This window comes from Lissotriton helveticus, chromosome 2_2, assembly GCF_964261635.1.
Source record: "Lissotriton helveticus chromosome 2_2, aLisHel1.1, whole genome shotgun sequence".
Lineage (NCBI taxonomy): Eukaryota > Metazoa > Chordata > Amphibia > Caudata > Salamandridae > Lissotriton > Lissotriton helveticus.
The window spans coordinates 190358018-190375759 of record NC_136060.1 but is presented as its reverse complement, the minus strand read 5'-3'; the positions used below and the strand labels follow the sequence as shown (position 1 = coordinate 190375759).

General features: G+C 48.8%; 1 protein-coding gene across 1 annotated transcript in view; it reads left to right on the top strand.

Moving 5' to 3' along the window:
* The window catches only part of FAM114A1 (family with sequence similarity 114 member A1), a 271172-nt gene that overhangs the window by 43364 nt on the left and 210066 nt on the right, over positions 1 to 17742 (top strand). The window contains exon 2 of the mRNA XM_078678335.1: positions 6939 to 7286. Within this exon, the coding sequence (XP_078534461.1) occupies positions 6951 to 7286 (336 nt within the window). The 5' untranslated portion in view covers positions 6939 to 6950. The remainder of the gene's footprint in view (positions 1 to 6938; positions 7287 to 17742) is intronic.

The following is a 17742-nucleotide window of genomic DNA, read 5'->3' as shown; positions in this document are numbered from 1 at the left end:
ACTAGAGGACATAAAAGCTCGAGGAGAACACCCAGCAGCATACACGCAGAACACAGCCAGGGAGGCCCCCCGGAAGCAAGCACAAGAAGCAGCCACCCCCGAGGCTAGGAACCTCGAACCGACCCAGGCGCCAACACACCACAAGCCCAACAGCAGGCCGCACAACCAACACAGCCACCGACGGAGAGCAGCCACAACAGGCCCCAAAACAGGACCAGCCAGCCCAAAGGCAACAAAAAGGGAAAACCACCCCATAAAAAAGACACCACAGGAAGGAGGAACACCTCCAGAGCCCGCACAACCGTCAAACAGAGTAGCTGCACCGAAACCCCAGAAAGAGGAACAGGACAGAAAACAGGCAGAACCAGAAACCCCAACAAGGAGCAAAGGAACGAAAGAACGGCGCCAGGAGGAACCATCCAAAACCACCCGGACACCAAGGGGCGCATCGGCCCAATGCCCGAACCCTGAAAGGCCAACACATCCGCCCACAGAGCACGCAGGGAGGACACAGGCCGACCCAGTCGAAGCCAACCACCCAGAAACCCAAGACCCGCACCGGAATCCAATGCAGACACACCCCGTGCCGGACAGTAATCCAGGAAGGAAAACCCCACGACCGGCCCAGGACAGGAGAGGCGAAGGGCTTCAGAATTGAGGAAAGGCACACAGCAGGCCCCCGTCCAACGAAGGACAGGGCAACCACCCCCCAGACAGTGCCGGGCCAAACCATAGAACAACCTCAACCCAAGGCGATCCTCGGAGATGCAAAACAGGACCAACAACGGAACCCCGAACCAGGTCAGAAAGAGGCCCAACACGGACAGGGAGGGAGACACCCCACTCAGGCGAGTCGCCACAAGAACAAAACCCCCGGCAGACAGAAAACCCAAAGGGAACTACAAAAAGTACCACCAGGGGACACAAACACAGCATTGGCAGGATCCGAACCCAGGCCTCCGAGGGCGGGCACCACAATAAGGTACAAGAAACACCCACCAGCCAAAGCCCCACGGCACCACCACCCAGTCCGACCAGACCGATAGGAACCTCAAGAGGAGCCAAGGCAGAAAGAGGCCAGGCCAACCGAACCGACCACAGGAGACAAAGAAAGCAGAAGAAGGACCCAAACTCACACCAGTGCGAGCCTGCGCCACCAGAGGCACAAGACAAACCATCGAGCTAAAGCACTCCGGTCAAAACGAAAGCACCACAAGAACCAAAACCACCAAGGGACACCACGAAAGCAGAGGCAGGATATGAACCCAACGCCAGTGTGAGCCCGCGGCAGCAGAGGCACAAGACATACCATAGAGTAACAGGTCCAAGGACAATCAACGCCCAACAAGCCCAAGACAGGCATAGAGGCAACCGCTCACGGGACAGAAAAGGGCAGCCACGCAAGAGGAGCGAACCACCAGCCAACAGGACCACCCGCGGCCAAAGGCCACACCCCCCGGAAACAACAGCAGACAGCCCAAAGAAGCCGGAACCCAAAGCCCCAGAGCAAGACACATCTGGGGGGAACAAGCGCCAACGGGCCCAAGGAACAAACCCCACAGCAGCAGACAACAGCCGCGGAACATGGAGCCACCGGGGAGAAGCGGAAGACTGAGCCCCCAACAACCACCGCAGTCCTCGCAACAGAGCCAGCCCGCAGGGCACCGGCAGGAAGACCCTACCAACTGAGGCGCCGAAACACCCAACGAACAGGAGCACCTGAGCGGCGCAAAGAATGGAAGACTCCAAGACCAGAATCCATGAAAAAACCCCACCAACAGGAAGGGAAGAAACAACTGAAGAGACACCATCATGAAGGAATGAAGAGGGTACCACACAGGCCCAACAGAAACGAAGCCCCGAAAACCGAGAAAGAAAGCCCGACACATCGCCAGAGAACCCGGAACAGGGGCAGTGCAGAACCCATCCAGTAGCCCAGCCCAACAAGGAGGGACCAGAAGAAGAGGAAGCACTCAGAAAACCCCGGGACATGTGGAAGGAAGGGACCCACCGGCCGCGCACCACACCACAAAGGGTCGGGCAATCAAAGTTAACGAAAGGCAGACCAAAAGCCCGCACACAACCCGTAAACTACCCACACCGAGTAATCGGACTGGAGCCAACAAGAACGACCGCAGCCGCCAAACCGAACAAGGGCACCAACGGAACCCCAAACTGGACAGAGCCCCTGAAGGAAAGCCCCATCACAGCAGCCCCACAAACAGCACCGCCTCCCCAGGCCAGAAGCACAACAGCCAGCGAACAGCCATAGAGGACCAAGCCGCTGCCGTACCAAGGGAACCGAAGGACAAATCCGTCAGGAAACGCAACAGCAGTCCCAACATGGAAAAAGAATCAGAGGGAACTTAGCCCACAGCACCCGGTAGTCCAAGGTGGCCTCCCAACCAGGCACCAACCAGGCCCGACCATGCCCAACTCCCGAGAGCAGACCGGAGCAGGCGAAACCAGGGAGGCAAGGCCGTAGGCCGCAGAGAAACCTCGACAGCCACACAGAAGCAACCGAACCCAAAAGCAGGGGCAAGGCACAGACACAACAGTAGGACCAGAGGCAGAAAAAGATGGATCCAAGGCCTCGCAACAAGCGGGACCACAGAATAAGAAGGAACGGCACCCACAAATACCAACAGGCACCGAGAAGGTACACCAGCCAGCAGGGATCGACCATCACCACAGCCAGGACACCACAGCGAACCACTGTAAAGGACACCCCACCGCCAGAGCCAGGGGAAAAACAAGTGTGACAACATCCTGCCACCCCCCATCAAGCACACCGCTCACAGAGTACAGAAAGACGGAGGCCTACAAGCCCCAACAACAGGAAAAAGGGGAAAAAGTCTACAGACTTCCCACCTCCCAAGGGCCAAGGGAACCCCAAACCGACCCAAACACGTAGCAGAACACCGTGAAGCCTGCCCACAGGACTCACCCGAAACCACGTCCGGAGCCACGACAGCAAAGCATCCAGCACATGACAACAGTGAAGGAGCAGCGGAAGACCCAGCGACCACCACCCCCCAGTTACAGCGTAGCCCAAACCACACATCTCCAGTAGGGGAACAGAACAGAGAAAGGAGAGCCCAGACCAAGCAACGCAAGATCCACAAGGGCCAATCAGGGAAAGCCACACCCCAACAGGACAGCAGGCCAGCCCAAACATGACATAAAGAGGGAGTCCCGGACCCCCCCCAAACACCATGGTCCCACTAAAGCAGGGACTCAAACGTACATGAAACAACAGGTATCCAAGGGGAACAAAACACAGCCGCCAAGCAGACCGCCACACACCTACCTGAAAGGAGGACAGACGTGCAGAGAAGCCTGCCATGCACAACACACCCCCCCTCCCACCCCGGGCGAACCCGCTAGGGCAGGGAAACAACCTGGAAGAGGGGAGGCCCCAGCAGGAAGACAAGTCGTGCCCCCACCACGGGTCCCTGTCAGAAACAGAAGCAATGCCCTCAAAAGGGGCAGAGAGCGACCCACGGCAGGAGAAAGAGGCCAGGGGAGAAACCAAGGACCTTCAGCACACAGAGTCCCGACCCCCCAAGGAACCGGCCCCAGGCATGCGTATTGTAAAGATAATAAAGCACATGTTCTCCGTTAAGGGCAGGCTCAAACACCCAACACGCTCCACAGTACATAGAGGATCATGTCACTACGATAAACAGATGCAGCCGAGGCACAGCCCAACACAATCAGAATACCAGGGCACCCCCAGATCCAAACAGACACGGGAACATCGGAAAAACGTAACGGCGCGCTTTTTACGAGCACCAGTAGCATCACAGAAGGACACAGGATTACGTTCTGTAGGCAGGGGAGGAAATGCGAAACGCTCCGAACCACACGAGGTTGAAGCAACGCCAACACACGAAACCGGGCAACCAAGTCCAAAGCCGGAAGCAGTGCATGGGACACCACATCCTAGCCCCCGAAATCCCGGACAAACCAATGGCAGCAAACAGTGGGAAACACGGGCCCGTTACGAGCACCCAGCCACCAAACACACCACCAAGGAGGAGCCAAACCGCCACGCCACAGGCGAGCAGAGAGGCCAGCCGCGCCCAACACACCCCCCCTCCCTCCCCGGGTGAACCCGCTAGGGCAGGGAACATACCCGGAAGAGGGGAGGCCGCAGCAGGGAGACACCACCCCACACCAGGCAGTCAAGGCCCCCCAACCCCACGGTCCCGCTAAAGCAGGGACTCGAAAGTACATGGAAAGAAAACAAGTACAGCAGGGGAACAAACGGCCGCCCAGCAGGCCGTTTCACACTCACCCGAAAGGAGGCACCATCGGTCCAGTACCTCCCCACAACGAAGTTGCCAGGAAATGAATTCCGCAGAAAAAACAAACAGGATGTGGATGGGCGGGTCACATGATTATATGCCTTAGGGTGTGGGTGTGGCCTGGAGGGAAGGGATGGGTTTTAGTTGCTTGGGAGTTTCTGGTGGGAGGAGCTATGCTCATGGGTAAGGACTGGGACGGGGAGGGCTGACGAGGAGGTAATGTTCTTGTGAGTAGCTCTTATCTGATGGAGTCACAGTAGGATGTCTGCTGTGGCCCATTTAAGTTTCAACCGTATTCCTTTCTTCTTTCGTGCTGCAGAATACCAGGAAGCAGATTATTTTCAGCATTTGCCTTTTTAGGCCAAGTGAGGCTAAGACACTGCCTTTCTGAGTCATCATGTTGTGGAAGGAAGAGGCTAGACGATTAATGTGGTCATTGATGTCTGCTAGGTTGAGACCGGAGAATCCAGATTGATAATATTATCCAAGTTCATGCTTTCCTAATCCAGACCAGTTTGCATTTTTATTCTTTCAAAAGTGAAGGTAAATAGAATTTGAAGTTGGTCTGACCAGCCGACTATGATAAGGATTACTTATTTATTGGCACATTAGTGTTTGAAAAGTATGATGTCCAGGATGAAATTTGAAGTAAGTGAGAGGGGATATTGATACTGTGTTGTTCCAATCTGTGTTCATGTTTGAGTGCTTTCCAGTGTTTCACTTGGTCGCTAGTTTGAGGCCGGTGTGGTGGTGTACATACGAGCCAAGATGTGTTGTTCCATCAGCAGAGATTGAAGTCTGCTGGAAAGATGTTATCAGATGTTATCATCTGGGTGGTAACAGGGTCATCGAAGTGAACATACAAATCATTTACCCAGGCGCAGGCAGCAGCAAAGGAAGGTTGGATGTTGGGAGGGCCTGCATTTAATATCTATGGGTAATGACGTCCAGCGATAAGGTTTCACTTACGACTTGACATTGCATATTCTAATATGTTTGGCAGATGAGTGCTTTTCCAGAGAGAATGCTTTTGTATATTGGGGCAACCTCTCGGCTGGTCTGGCATCACATTGCAATTGCAGAAGACCCCAGGTGATAAAGTGTCTACCATGGTTAAGTGATTTCACTGAATAACCACTTAGCCAATGTTGACACAAAAAAGTAAATTATTTCAAAACTACCAGGACCTGGTACAGAGAAACAGGAAAAATATACTAAGAAAATCAATCAAGTCTGAGTACAAGGAAAAGGGCAGGATGGCGGGTCCTGAAACCTCTTATCTGCTCTGGGATTCCCTGAATATATGGGCAGAGGTTTTACATGAAAATAGCGCAAAAGATCCCTAGATGCTGCAAACCATGGATCTTTTCAAATCAACCTTATAGATATTGTTTTCTTGTTTATGCTCTGTCCATTTCCTTTTTCTTTCTTTGTTCCGATGACTTCCTCTGTGGACCCACTTTGTCCCCACCAGCTTTCCCTACTGCCTGGTCTTTCCTGCAGTAATTGTGTTGCTTCCACTTGGGCGCGAGGCTACTGCACAGACCACTGCAACTTGTTGTGTGAAAAAGGCTGCTTTGTTGGAACAGGTGCATATCACAAAAGCATAACATAGCCTGGGTCAAATGCCTTACAAAACTAACTGCCTGACTATACATCAATAACAACTAATGTTTTTCCTACCACCACTCCTAAATATCCCTCCCCCACAATTCCCGAACTTGAGCCTCGGTCACCACTGTACTCTACATCATAAACAAACTAAGTACCTTTATTCTTGAACTGTAACCCCTCAATTTCCTGACTTCTGGAAGTGTAAACTTGCCCCCCCTCCACCTTTCAAACTGGTTCACCCACCCCCAACAACAATAAAAACTAATTGAAACCGTTAAAACCTTTCATCAAGCCGCTGCCCTGCACCTGTCCAAAAGCGATGCCCTGACTTCAATAACCAACCTATGCACCTGCTCCACCCATGCAGTCCCGACAATGCACCTTTCCAAACTGACTACAGGGGGATGGGCAGGTGGGTTCCTGAACAAACTCTGCCTATGCTACCAGCCATCGTGTTGATATGGCACACAATGGTGGCTGGTAGCCCAACGCTCCCTGGCTATAGGTGCCTGCTGCCCACCATACCAGAAAGGGCCCAACACTCCGCTTACAGTCACTGGACTGCACCAACGCCCAACGTCCCCCTGAAGGACAGACCTACTCTGTCGGCACCCACCCTAGTCCCTCATTCGGCCGCCGTCTCTTACTTTTAGCAGCTTTTCCCAGCTGCTTACCAGATTCCTCACCTAACCATCTACACATTTTTACATAAGAGCTCGTTCTGAGGGTATATTACTTAAATATCCATGTTCTCTGGCACAAAAAAATTGGCAGCTAAAGATATTGTGTTTATTTTTTAATTTGAGATAAGTTGAAGGTCCAAATACCCTGCAATCAGCAAATATGTTCTAGTCAAAATCTCTTCACTCTATTTGCTTAATAAGGAAGAATTTCTTTAGTTAGATGGGAGTAGGAGTATTATGATATATTTTCCTTATGCTACATTTATGCTGTGCGGACAGTTTTACACATTCCACTCAATAATGAATGCATGTTTTTGATCTTATATTATAGACTTCAATAAACATGTCTGCTGAATCAAGCGAGGCAACTGGTATCGAAGTGAAGCCGGAAGCACCCCAAATGGATAACTGTGCAGCGCAGTCTGGAGATAGAGGCTTAGAACCCGAGCCGGATGCAGCACTATTGAAGGACGCGTCAGAAGCAGAACCCAGTGGAGCTGGACCTTTGCTGGGAGTGGAAGAACAGACAGCGGATGCAGAGCTCCCACTGAAGGAAGAAGTCATTAGAACTCAGCCTTCTTCCATAGAAGGAACAGAGAATAGGCCTGAGTGCAGCGACTTTGTCAGTCTAGAGCCCGAGCCTGGAGCCGAAGGGACACTGGAAGAACAATGTGCTCAGGTACTTGTCTATAAAATACGTCAGTGCAAATGGGAGAATGGAAGAACTGTTGATATTTCTGTTTTTAATTGTGCCTCTCTGAGGCCAGCATACAAACAAGCAGTAGCCCGTAGCATAGTCATTTGCACTGGTGTAAGCGAAGCACCGCCCTCACTTATCAATAGTAGTTCTGTTGGATTTGGGTGTCTGCCTTGCTTGAATACTGATATCCTTCTCATGCTGCACTTCAGGTTTACAGTGTCTCCTAGTCCTCTAGTATGACTTTTTAGGTGGAATGGCATGTTAGCACGATACGAAACACCTGCTATGTATAAATACATTAATTAAGGAATGTAGAGGTTAAACAGTGCCAGAGGATTCACATGGTCAGCGACTAGCTGCCGCCTCCCCCCCAATCCGGCACCCAATACCCAGGAACGTGGACACGAGACGTCTTTACTTTTTGGAAGGCGGGCGCTAGTCGCCCGGCCGTATTTATTAAAGTATGAAATTAAAAAAGGTTTTAATTGCATAATCACCAATTTATACAAAAATTCAGCAGGACATTTAGGTACATACTCTTAGCAACAAGTTTGAGAGCCTGACTTTAACAAAACTCTAATACATGTTATTCCTAACTTATACTAAACATCCTCATCTAGAATTTTTGTACATTTCTGGCCATATGGCAGGGTCACTACCGGTGTCAGGTCCTACAAGCTGCGCCTCCCCTCTGGATGTGCGCATGCGCAGTGTTACCCCGGGAATTGCCCGGTCTACGCCCTGAACTCCATTTACCCACTAAAGGAGGGCCCTTACTCTGCGCCTGTGGCGTCATGAGTCCACGCGCGCGGGGTGGCTACCAGCCTAAGGAAAGCGTGAACTACTCCTACCCGCGCTCCTTTGCTTTGCAGCATCTATTACCTTGCCCCTGGAGTTGTGGGAGTGGCCCGCAGGCTCCTCCCCCTGGGCGGGAACCTCCATAGGATGATGCCCGCCCCCTCAGACCTCAAAATATGTGCTCACCGATAATGACCTTACCGCCACAGGCCAGCATTGTTAACCGACGATCTGGCCTCCCCCTGCCTAGGTCTACCCGACAAAGGTCTCCCTCTAGTAACCCCTTCCGGCCAGGCCCCGACATCATCAGACCACAGGACCCTCCCTTCCTCCGTCACATGGACTCCCGTTACCAGGCAGAGCCAATACACCCATTACCAGGTAGAACCAATACACCCATGTTGGATCATCTGCAGGCCGAGTGGGGGCTTGAAATAGTATGTCCCACTGTGTGTTGATCCCCTTTATCGAGTGATTCAACACCCTGACCGAGTCCCTGCCACCCCGGGATAAGTTGAGACCCTACCACCGTGCCACCCAAGTCCTGAAGACCCACCCACAGTGGAGATGGACCCATCAATGAGTATTCGCCTCCCCAGTTTGGCCCATTCAGTCCCCCCCTAGGTGAGGTATCACCACTGACAGGGGGTCGGGCTGCTGAGCTAAAAGTCCCCGAAAGCAGTTCCTGAACTGACCATGGCACAGACCCTCAAACCCACTCTTCCCTGTCCTGCGTCCGGCACGTTGTTTGTGCTGGCACATTTTTTGCTCCTCAACTTCTGACGAGGAGTTCCTCCCCTGCGTGGCAGGTTTGAGTAACTGCAAGAACCAGAAAAAGACCAAGAAAACCTGGGTAACCATTTTTAGCTCCTCAACTTCTGGTGAGGAGTTCCTCCCCTGCGTGGCAGGTTTGAGAAACTGCAAGAACCAGAAAAAGACCAAGAAAACCTGGGTAACCATTCCCAATTCCACCTTAGGGAATGGGTAACACTAACACCTGCCAGCAATACTTGGGCCCTTGGTGTCTTCTTTCGACGTATGCTTTCCTTTTGACGTCCACCCACTGATGATGTTGCGGTGTGGAGTACTCCTCAGATATCCGCCATGGACCCAGCCGTGACTGACGTAAGCATCCCTTGGGCTGGCCACCTGTTGCAGCTGTTGTGATATGGAGCACTCCAGGTATCAACCATGGACCCGGTCATACATAAATTGGAAAGATAGACACACATCATTAGTCTTTCCGGCAATAACTGCTGTACACGTGTCAGACTTACATTACCATCCGTCGCTAAATTTAGCTAATCTTAATGCCAGATCCGTACACCTCAACACGCCGACAGCAAATGTTAAGCATAGCCTCAGTTTGTCTGTTTCCTACCCACGTCTTTATGCATAGGATCTATGTGTTAAAACAAGACGGCTTACTTAGCAGTGCAGTATCACAGTTGTTGGCTAAAGAATTAGCACAGCCCAAACTCCGCCAGGCCCTAAGCTGGCCCCAAGGACCTTTTAAGTACGCCACTTTGGCTTCTGGGAAATATCATCCCAGCCACCCGGACATGATCACATGCATCCCCAGAACTATGTGATGCCGCAACTAGGCTCTTGGGCACCTTTTAGGTGTGACATCAGGGTGTGTATCTTTATCAGGACCCCCATTAGTCGTTCTAGAGGCTCTAGGCCCTGTCTCTATGCCATTCGTGGTTCCCCCACCATATTATTAATATATGGCTTTGGTGTACCCCTAGAGCTCAACGTATATGGTGGTAAATTACTGTGTGCTATAGAGGTCTTCACACCGAATCATTTGCTAACCCTAGGATAATTTACTAATAATGTTGGTTTAAACCCATCATCCATGAAGGGGGCGTTTGGACAGGTGCAATGTGAGGACTGGCGTATATCCCCCCTATATTCGTGAACAGCACCTCATGTGGTGATTAGCTCCACAATGAAATAAGTCCATTGTTTGGCTTTCTGCTTTGGCTTGCAAAGGAAAGTGGGACCTGGGAAACTGTCCCTCAGTCTCGCTAAGCCCTACCCTTAGATGTCGTTCACCCCCAGGTTGACCCCAATGGAAGGTGGCATACCCTATTCGTGAATGTTCCATGATTGTTCCAACTATCACCTAGCAGACCACTGATAGTCGTTCTATAATGACAAATTTGACTTATGGCAATGGCTGTTCCTCGCGTAAGAGAACTAAGCAGCAACCATGGCTTCGATAAAGTATAGCAAGTGCTTATGGGACATGAATAAGCAGCCCAGGCATGTCACCAACCATCCCATTCTCTAGGTGAAATTTAATGTCCCCATGTAGCGTGAGCTCTGATTTAGACAATGAGTTTTTCAGGACTGAACTCATCAACCGAATGCCAACAGAGCATATTTTGGGTAACTCACCACCCCTGGTGGGGACCCGTCCCATCAGGGCGCTGCGTCTGCCTTGTGAACCCAATAACCTTAATGTAACAATATACCCCGATAATATACACAAAGTAATATAACAATAAAATTAAAATTTTTTAGGGCACAACATCGCGACATAGTTAGATCTGCCTCCAGCCCAACAGCTATAGCCCAGCGCAGTATTTTTGCAATAATGAAGTACAAACACTGCAAAACCAAATTTATCAGAACACATCGCCTTCCTCTTAAGATGTCACACAATTTGGTAACGACCAACCCTGAAGTATTTATTTAACACCCACCCGAATGTCTCAAGTTACTACGAAGGACATAACAATGTTCCGTGATCCGGGACATTCTGTTTTGTCAAGCACAGGGAGATTACGCGCTTTGTCCAGACTCACGGGATGTTGAGCGTCATCACAGAGTCTCGAACCCAGTTCCCCAGAATTGAGAGCAACCACCCTAGCCGTTACAGCCACTTTGTCTGTGGTTGATCTATATCCTGCCCAAACTTCACAAACACCCTAATGGTAATCCAGGCAGACCCGTCATCTCTGCATGTAGTTTCCTAGCAGAACCCTCACACAATATCTAGACACCCTTTTCAAACCGTTTATTGTACTACTGGGGCAGCTTGTGATGTAGGACTCCCTTCTCTAATGTCACCCAAGACGAGACCATATCTGGGAATAAAGATGTGGTGAACTCAAGGACACTGCCACCCCAGGCCCCTCTAGAATTTCTGTTGAAATGGCATCACAAGTGGTACCGCTATATAAATTATGTCATATGATTTGGTAAGTTGAATGAGCTTTAGAACTGGCTTAACAATCAGACTGAGTATTTACCATGATGCATGATACGGAGAAAGCCAATTTCTTGGACCTAGCCATGTTAGTTATAGAAGGCGAATAAGCGTAAAATCAAATAAAAGCTCAACACGTTATTACACGTCCCCGAAGGGCACCCAAGAACACTGGAAGGAACTCTACCCTTTGAGCAAGTCCCCCGTATCCGAAAGTATTGTACCATTGAAGAGGACTACCTCACAAATGCCAATTCGCTGTCTAATAAGCTTAGCAATGGAGGATAGCGCAAGGAATTAGTTCAAACTTCTTTAAAAAGGACATGTTTTCCCTACGAGACCCTTTCAGTATACCAAGGCAAGTACTAACTAATCCAGTTATTAGTGTACTGAAATAAAACTGGAAAATTATTATTCAAAGAATGTGTACCCACTTCTAGTCGGGGGTCCAGACTAGACTACATTTCCAATTGAAATGCGAACCAATACCTACTATTTTGTAAGATGCCCTTATGAGAAGTTGTACCTAGGGCAAACCACTCAGGCAGTAAAGTCACGGATTTTTCAACACCGGTACCGCATCAAGTGCGGTACACGAGCAGCACCGTGAATCCTCTCAGGACCCGAACCGAATCAGGTATCGGAGCGCCTTACATAGCCCCAGTTACGTTACATGAGATCGGACCCACATTCATTTTTTGGCACGGGGAGATTAAGTGATTTACCCAGAATCACAGGAGGTTTTGGCGTCCTTACCGAGACTCGAACCCAGATCCCCAGCTTCAGTGCCCTAGCCGCTAGACCCATTCATCTCCTCTAATTGCACTACATTGTCTCAAAATTAAACGCTTTGGGAGTCCTTTCCAGGTGAAGCCCCTGCGGAGTGCGGACCCCCTTGATTTTTGTAATACTCCCTGGAACAGCAGTCGGAGAATACTTATAGCAGTACAATGTAGTGTTTGTTTTAAATTAATGGCGTACAAGATTGAATGAAAGGAAGTCGTTTCATTCTAGAACCTGTGCAGTTCAGCGAGCACGTGGGCCTGCCAGCCGCAGGAGTTCCAGTCAGCGCCATGCTACTGAACTAATCGGCCTTGGCTGATGGATGGGGGCTCGGGAGTGGCTCTAACGCGGGTGATTGACGAGAGCTTCCCCGCAAGAAATACAATGCAAATAAAGATACGGGCAAGCCAAGCGCCCTGGAGGCGGGAGAGATCGAGGGAGAATTAATAACCGCATCCCCTGATGCAAACTCCGGCCCCAGACAGCACTTCAGGATGATGAACACTCTTCAAGATCGGAAGGCAACCCGGGTTGTCCACAACCGGAACATGCAAAGTCCCCCCCGCACATTACATCGCTCTGTGCCTCGTGGCTTCACTTAGCTCTGTTGCAGGTTTCACTACCAATTGAGGACAGCCAGCTGGACTCCACGACTATGCAAGAGGTGGCTTTTGCATCTAAATGTGTAAACTAGCATTGTCCTCCCAACTAAATTAATTCCCTACCTATTTTCTTTTTATCCCAGCTATCACGAGACATTGGCGAGTGACTGACTTTTACTTCTGCCCAAGCGAGTTTAAACAGTTGAGGTTACACTAGCTTCGCCCGGTATGTTATTTCACACTCAAGAGCAATAGTTTGTACAAATTGTGACGCATATCACCTTCTAAAGACACTGCTAATTGTTTTTAAAAGTTGCATTTTTTGAGTGCGTAGTCGGAGAAACCCCGCAGCACATAATCCTGCACTATCAAACGCCACAGATGTACTGGTGGCGGGAATCGAGCAGGCAGTGTCACCGAAGCAATCTTACATTAGATTTTGGATCAAATGAACACGAGCATGTTATTAAACTGACCAGCGTGATTACATTAAGGGCATCATATATACAGAACAAGTGTAAAACTATTCACGATACCACCCAGACCTGCGTCCGGACTCTAAGTTCATTAAAGCAAGTAAATTATTGCTAGCCTTCTCTGCCCCCCAGCGGCGCGCCGAGGGTCTGTCAACGGCTCCACAGAGATTTATTAGAGGCTCCGAAAGAAACCAGGGTTCCTTGAAGCCACCACAAGGCCACCCTCAGGCCACATTGTGCCTGTGGTTGAGACAAAGGACCATCTTTACTGGCACGAGTCACCGAGCTGACTCAGAGCGCTTACATAACACTATTAACGATACATAATGGCACAGGGATATCAAGTGATTTGTCCCAATCCATAAACAAAGGACCATCTTCACTGTCTCGAGTCACCGAGCTGACTCCGAGCGCTTACATAAACCCAGTACGATACATAATGGCACAATGATATTAAGTGACTTGTCCCAATTCGCAAATGACTTTGATCAAGCTTCACCCGCGTTGGAAACACACGGTACCCGCACAGCTCATGGCTCACCTTCAAGCCCCCACCCGTACTCATGGCTCACCTTCAAGCCAGCGCCCTGCCGAAGTCAAAGGCCAATGCCCGACCATCCCCGTCCGCCTTTGGGATCCGCCGCCCGGAACGTGAAGACTCGTCCATTCCTGCCGAGCGCTGCTGCTCTGCTGTTCTCCTGGGCTCCAAAGCGCGAACGCGAACATGTGCCCCGACGAAAAAAGGAATCATCTGTTCTCCCGGGCTCATCTGCTCCAAGCACACCGATCGCGTAGCGGACCTGCAAAACAAAACAAAGAAGCCCCGAGCGCGGGGCACACCGTTTCGGCGAGGGAGCGTCCAGGGACAAGGGGGTCTCCTGGGCGCTCCCTATCTCTTTATTCCTGAGGGGCCAGGTGGCCCCTCCTCTAGCCCGCCCCCCCTGACCCGGACCCATTTCCCAGGATCCGGGTCAAGGGGGCCGCCAGCCAATCGGCGGTGGGCCGCGCCCCCCAGGGCACGCCCCCACCGCCGAGTGGCAACCAAGGAGACAGTGGGGGCGACGGTCGCCGCGCCGCCATGCGTGCGGGGGGGCCGAGGGCCCCCCCTTTTCAGTCTGTATATCTCCTGCTTGATAATCAGTACTTGGGAGGTGGCCTCTTGGTGGGATCAACTGGCCTTGCAACAGCTTTGGCTCTGCTTCCTGGACATTCAGTGCTCTAGGCCTGAAAGATGAGGATTCTTAGCCTGCTATCACTATGGTAATAGTGCCTGCAGGTTACGGTCGTCTTCATTGATTAATACGGCATCATTAACATCATTTTGTTGTGGAGTTGATTAATCGGTTTCGTAGTTTTACATTGTGCTAGCTACCGTTGTATTGAATATAGAAACTTGAATAGATTATCTGTTTAAGTAGTTTATTAGTTGTCTCTACCCACTGGCCAACAATCTTTTAGAATCCAAAGGTTTTTGATGGTGGATAAGCTGGTTATAAGCGGCCAAGACTTGAGTATTTTCTAAATACATAAAAGGGAGACAGAAACGACTCATAGGGAGTCATATGTTGGTTCAAATATATCCTTAAGAAGGTTGGCGGTGAAAGATGGCTGTTCAGTCTCTTTCTCATTGCACCAATGGAAGGCTCCACCAATGGCTATGAGGTTCTTTTTAGTGACCCGTCTCTTCTAGATGAATGGAGAATTTAAATGCTCAGCCTTTTGTATATGCTGTTCTATGGGCTTCCCACAATTGATAGGGAATTTGATGATGTTTTTTTCAGAGCACTTAACATCCACAGTTATGGCTGTGTTTTTTGGCTCTAGGTTGAGTCAACTTCTAACAAAGTTCACCTTTAAGAGTGGAGCTTTGTAATTTAGTAGTCTTGTCTAGGCCTTTTCGCTGGTTTGTCAGAGCCTTGACAGGGCAGAAGGGGGCCTCTTTCCTCACAAATATACTTTGTGTGCATGCCAGTTGTTATGTTCTTAGTTATGTTTGGCAAAGGGTATGGCTTCCAGTGTTTGATGTTTCTGTAGAACCCAAGGTCTCTGGAACAAATGAAATGGTTAACTACGTGGAACGCTGCAGGATTTTACAGCATTTTGCAGCTCTGTCTTTGTTCCTCCGGGTATGTTAGTTCTAACTCCCCTCTCATCTGCCAGCCTTCACTGGGGGTGTGCAGGGAACGTCTGCATTTTGATATCAATTCATAAGCCTGTTTCGACTATTTTGCTGAAATTTCAGCCATGTGTGGGGGAAGACATGGGAATTGTGGTCCCATGATCATCTTCTGTATTTAAATCTTTTAGAGTTCAAGATCTCAGAGACATGGTTCGGATCATGCAAGTTATTCAGTTTCAGTGTTATCTCCAGTTCCTCACATATGCCATTTGTGCCCCTGCCAGTTGTGAGGAGATTTTAGGGGGTTTACTTTAGATGAACAATGTATGCTTTCTTCCCTCCTACAAGCCAGGTTTATGGATTTTCCTTTTCTTACTGCATGATTACCCTCAATTCAGCATTTAGATCAGGGTGCAGAGAGGCAAGGAGGATTTTTGTTTTCCTTAACAGTTCACCTTTATTTTCTGATGGGGCTTATTTCCTTTCTAGTTAAGTATCCTGTTGATTTTTTTGTTTTGGCACCTGAGGAGCGGTTTGTTTCTAGGCCTCCGTGTTTCGCCATGTTGGTTTGCATTGGGGTCCAGTGTCAATTCCAACTCTTTTGTACATTGAGGGGCCATCTCCCCTCCAGAGGTCCTTTAATGGTGTTCATGAAGGTTGTTAATTTAAGTTGTGTTAGTAACATGGAGTATCAATGTTACTTCAGAGTCATCAGACTCTCCTAAATTATGTGTTCAGTCAAAGTAAGAGGATTTGCTTCTGTTCAGAGAATCTCATGCACTTTTCTCAATTGTCAGGCAATGGTTATTGCACAAAGTATATGGTAAATAAAATCGGCATAGCGCTCCAGTTGGGCGAACTATTTACTTTAGATTTAGTCTCTGTATGTCAGTTCCTTATGGATGTTAAGGAGGGTTCCTTCCCTGTTTGTAACTCCCTTTATGAGGGTTGATGGAATACAGGAATAAGGATAATTTCTTCCTTTTCCTGGGAGAGGTGGTGTCTGTTTTATTTTAGTAATATTCTTATGGATTGTTTTATTTTTGTGGTTATGAAGAACAGAATCAATCCTCAGTATTCCTGAGTTTTTGTTTACTTCTGCCCTGCATGGAGTTTTGCGGCCGAACATAATGTTACTAGGATCTGCAGATTGTCTTGCATTCTTCCCTCTTCACCCAGAATTCTTGGGGGAGAGGGAGGCACCTTCTCCAAGAGGGAGAGAAGGGTCAGGCTCCATTGTATTGTACAATGATTTAAGAATATGATGCTCCTGGAACCTTTTTACGAATGATGAGTTATGTACTTTGTGGATCCTCCTTCAGGCTGAGTCTGAATTAGTGTTCCAGTTCCTTAAAGGGTTTCTGCAATGCCAGTCAATGTGTGATAACACAGAGTACAATGAGAGGGTTTTCGTCACCAGGATCCTTGACGTGCCCTTCTTTCGCTTAGCATTTTTATAATTATTTTTTTCTGGTTGCAACTGGGAATTTGTCTTATTTCTTTTTCTAACGTCCTTTTTTTGGTTGTTTTCTATATTATGGGCTTTTCTGTTGAGGAGATTCTTATCACTTTTTCTCCTCTAAAATGTTTCGACTGATTGGTTTCACTCTGCTCATGATTTGGGTGAGACAAACTCTCTTTAGAGCAAACATCCTTATATTTGGATGTTTATTGTTGAAATGAGTTAAGCATTTCAGGTTCAGGTTCAAGGACACTTTATTCTGATACCATCGTATCCATTGTATCCATAAAAGCACAAAAACACAACACCAAACAAGTTAAAAATTTACAAATTAGAGAGTCATGATCAAACCATAGCAGCATACAATATACAGTAATCGTTAAATTCATAAAAATTCATTAGTAGGTAATGTAAAAGCTCAAGGGTTAGACATCATTTGACGTGCTCGAACTGCAATTCTCAAAAAAGTGCCTGTGCGAAAGAACAACTCTTCATTGTCCAGGGTAAGTAATTTTAAATAAGCGTTTTCCAAGCTAATGGGCATTTGCTTTTTAAAACACGGAGTTAAAAGCCACTTAATATACTTTAGATAGTATTTGCAAAAAAACAAAAAGTGCTAAATATATAGGCCTCTCTGGCCGTGAATGGTCAAGGTCAGGGTGGTAACCAAGGGGAAAACTTAATACAAATGTAATGGTGCCAGTCCTTAGACGAAACAGAAGGCTCCTCTCCCAGTGGCTCATTGGCAGGGTGATATATTTAGCCAGTGGGTGTGGAGGATTTCTAATGGCCATGTGGCTATGAACAAGGGACTTTTTAGATTCCTTTTCGAACCTTTCTGCTCTATATAACAAATAGAGCTCACTCCTAAGCTCACTTTTGTTTGCGGCCATAGCTGTGCTCGGATCTGAAAAGATTATTTCCTTATTAGTGCTACAAAGGCTCCAATACACTCCTGAGAGCCATGGTATGTCT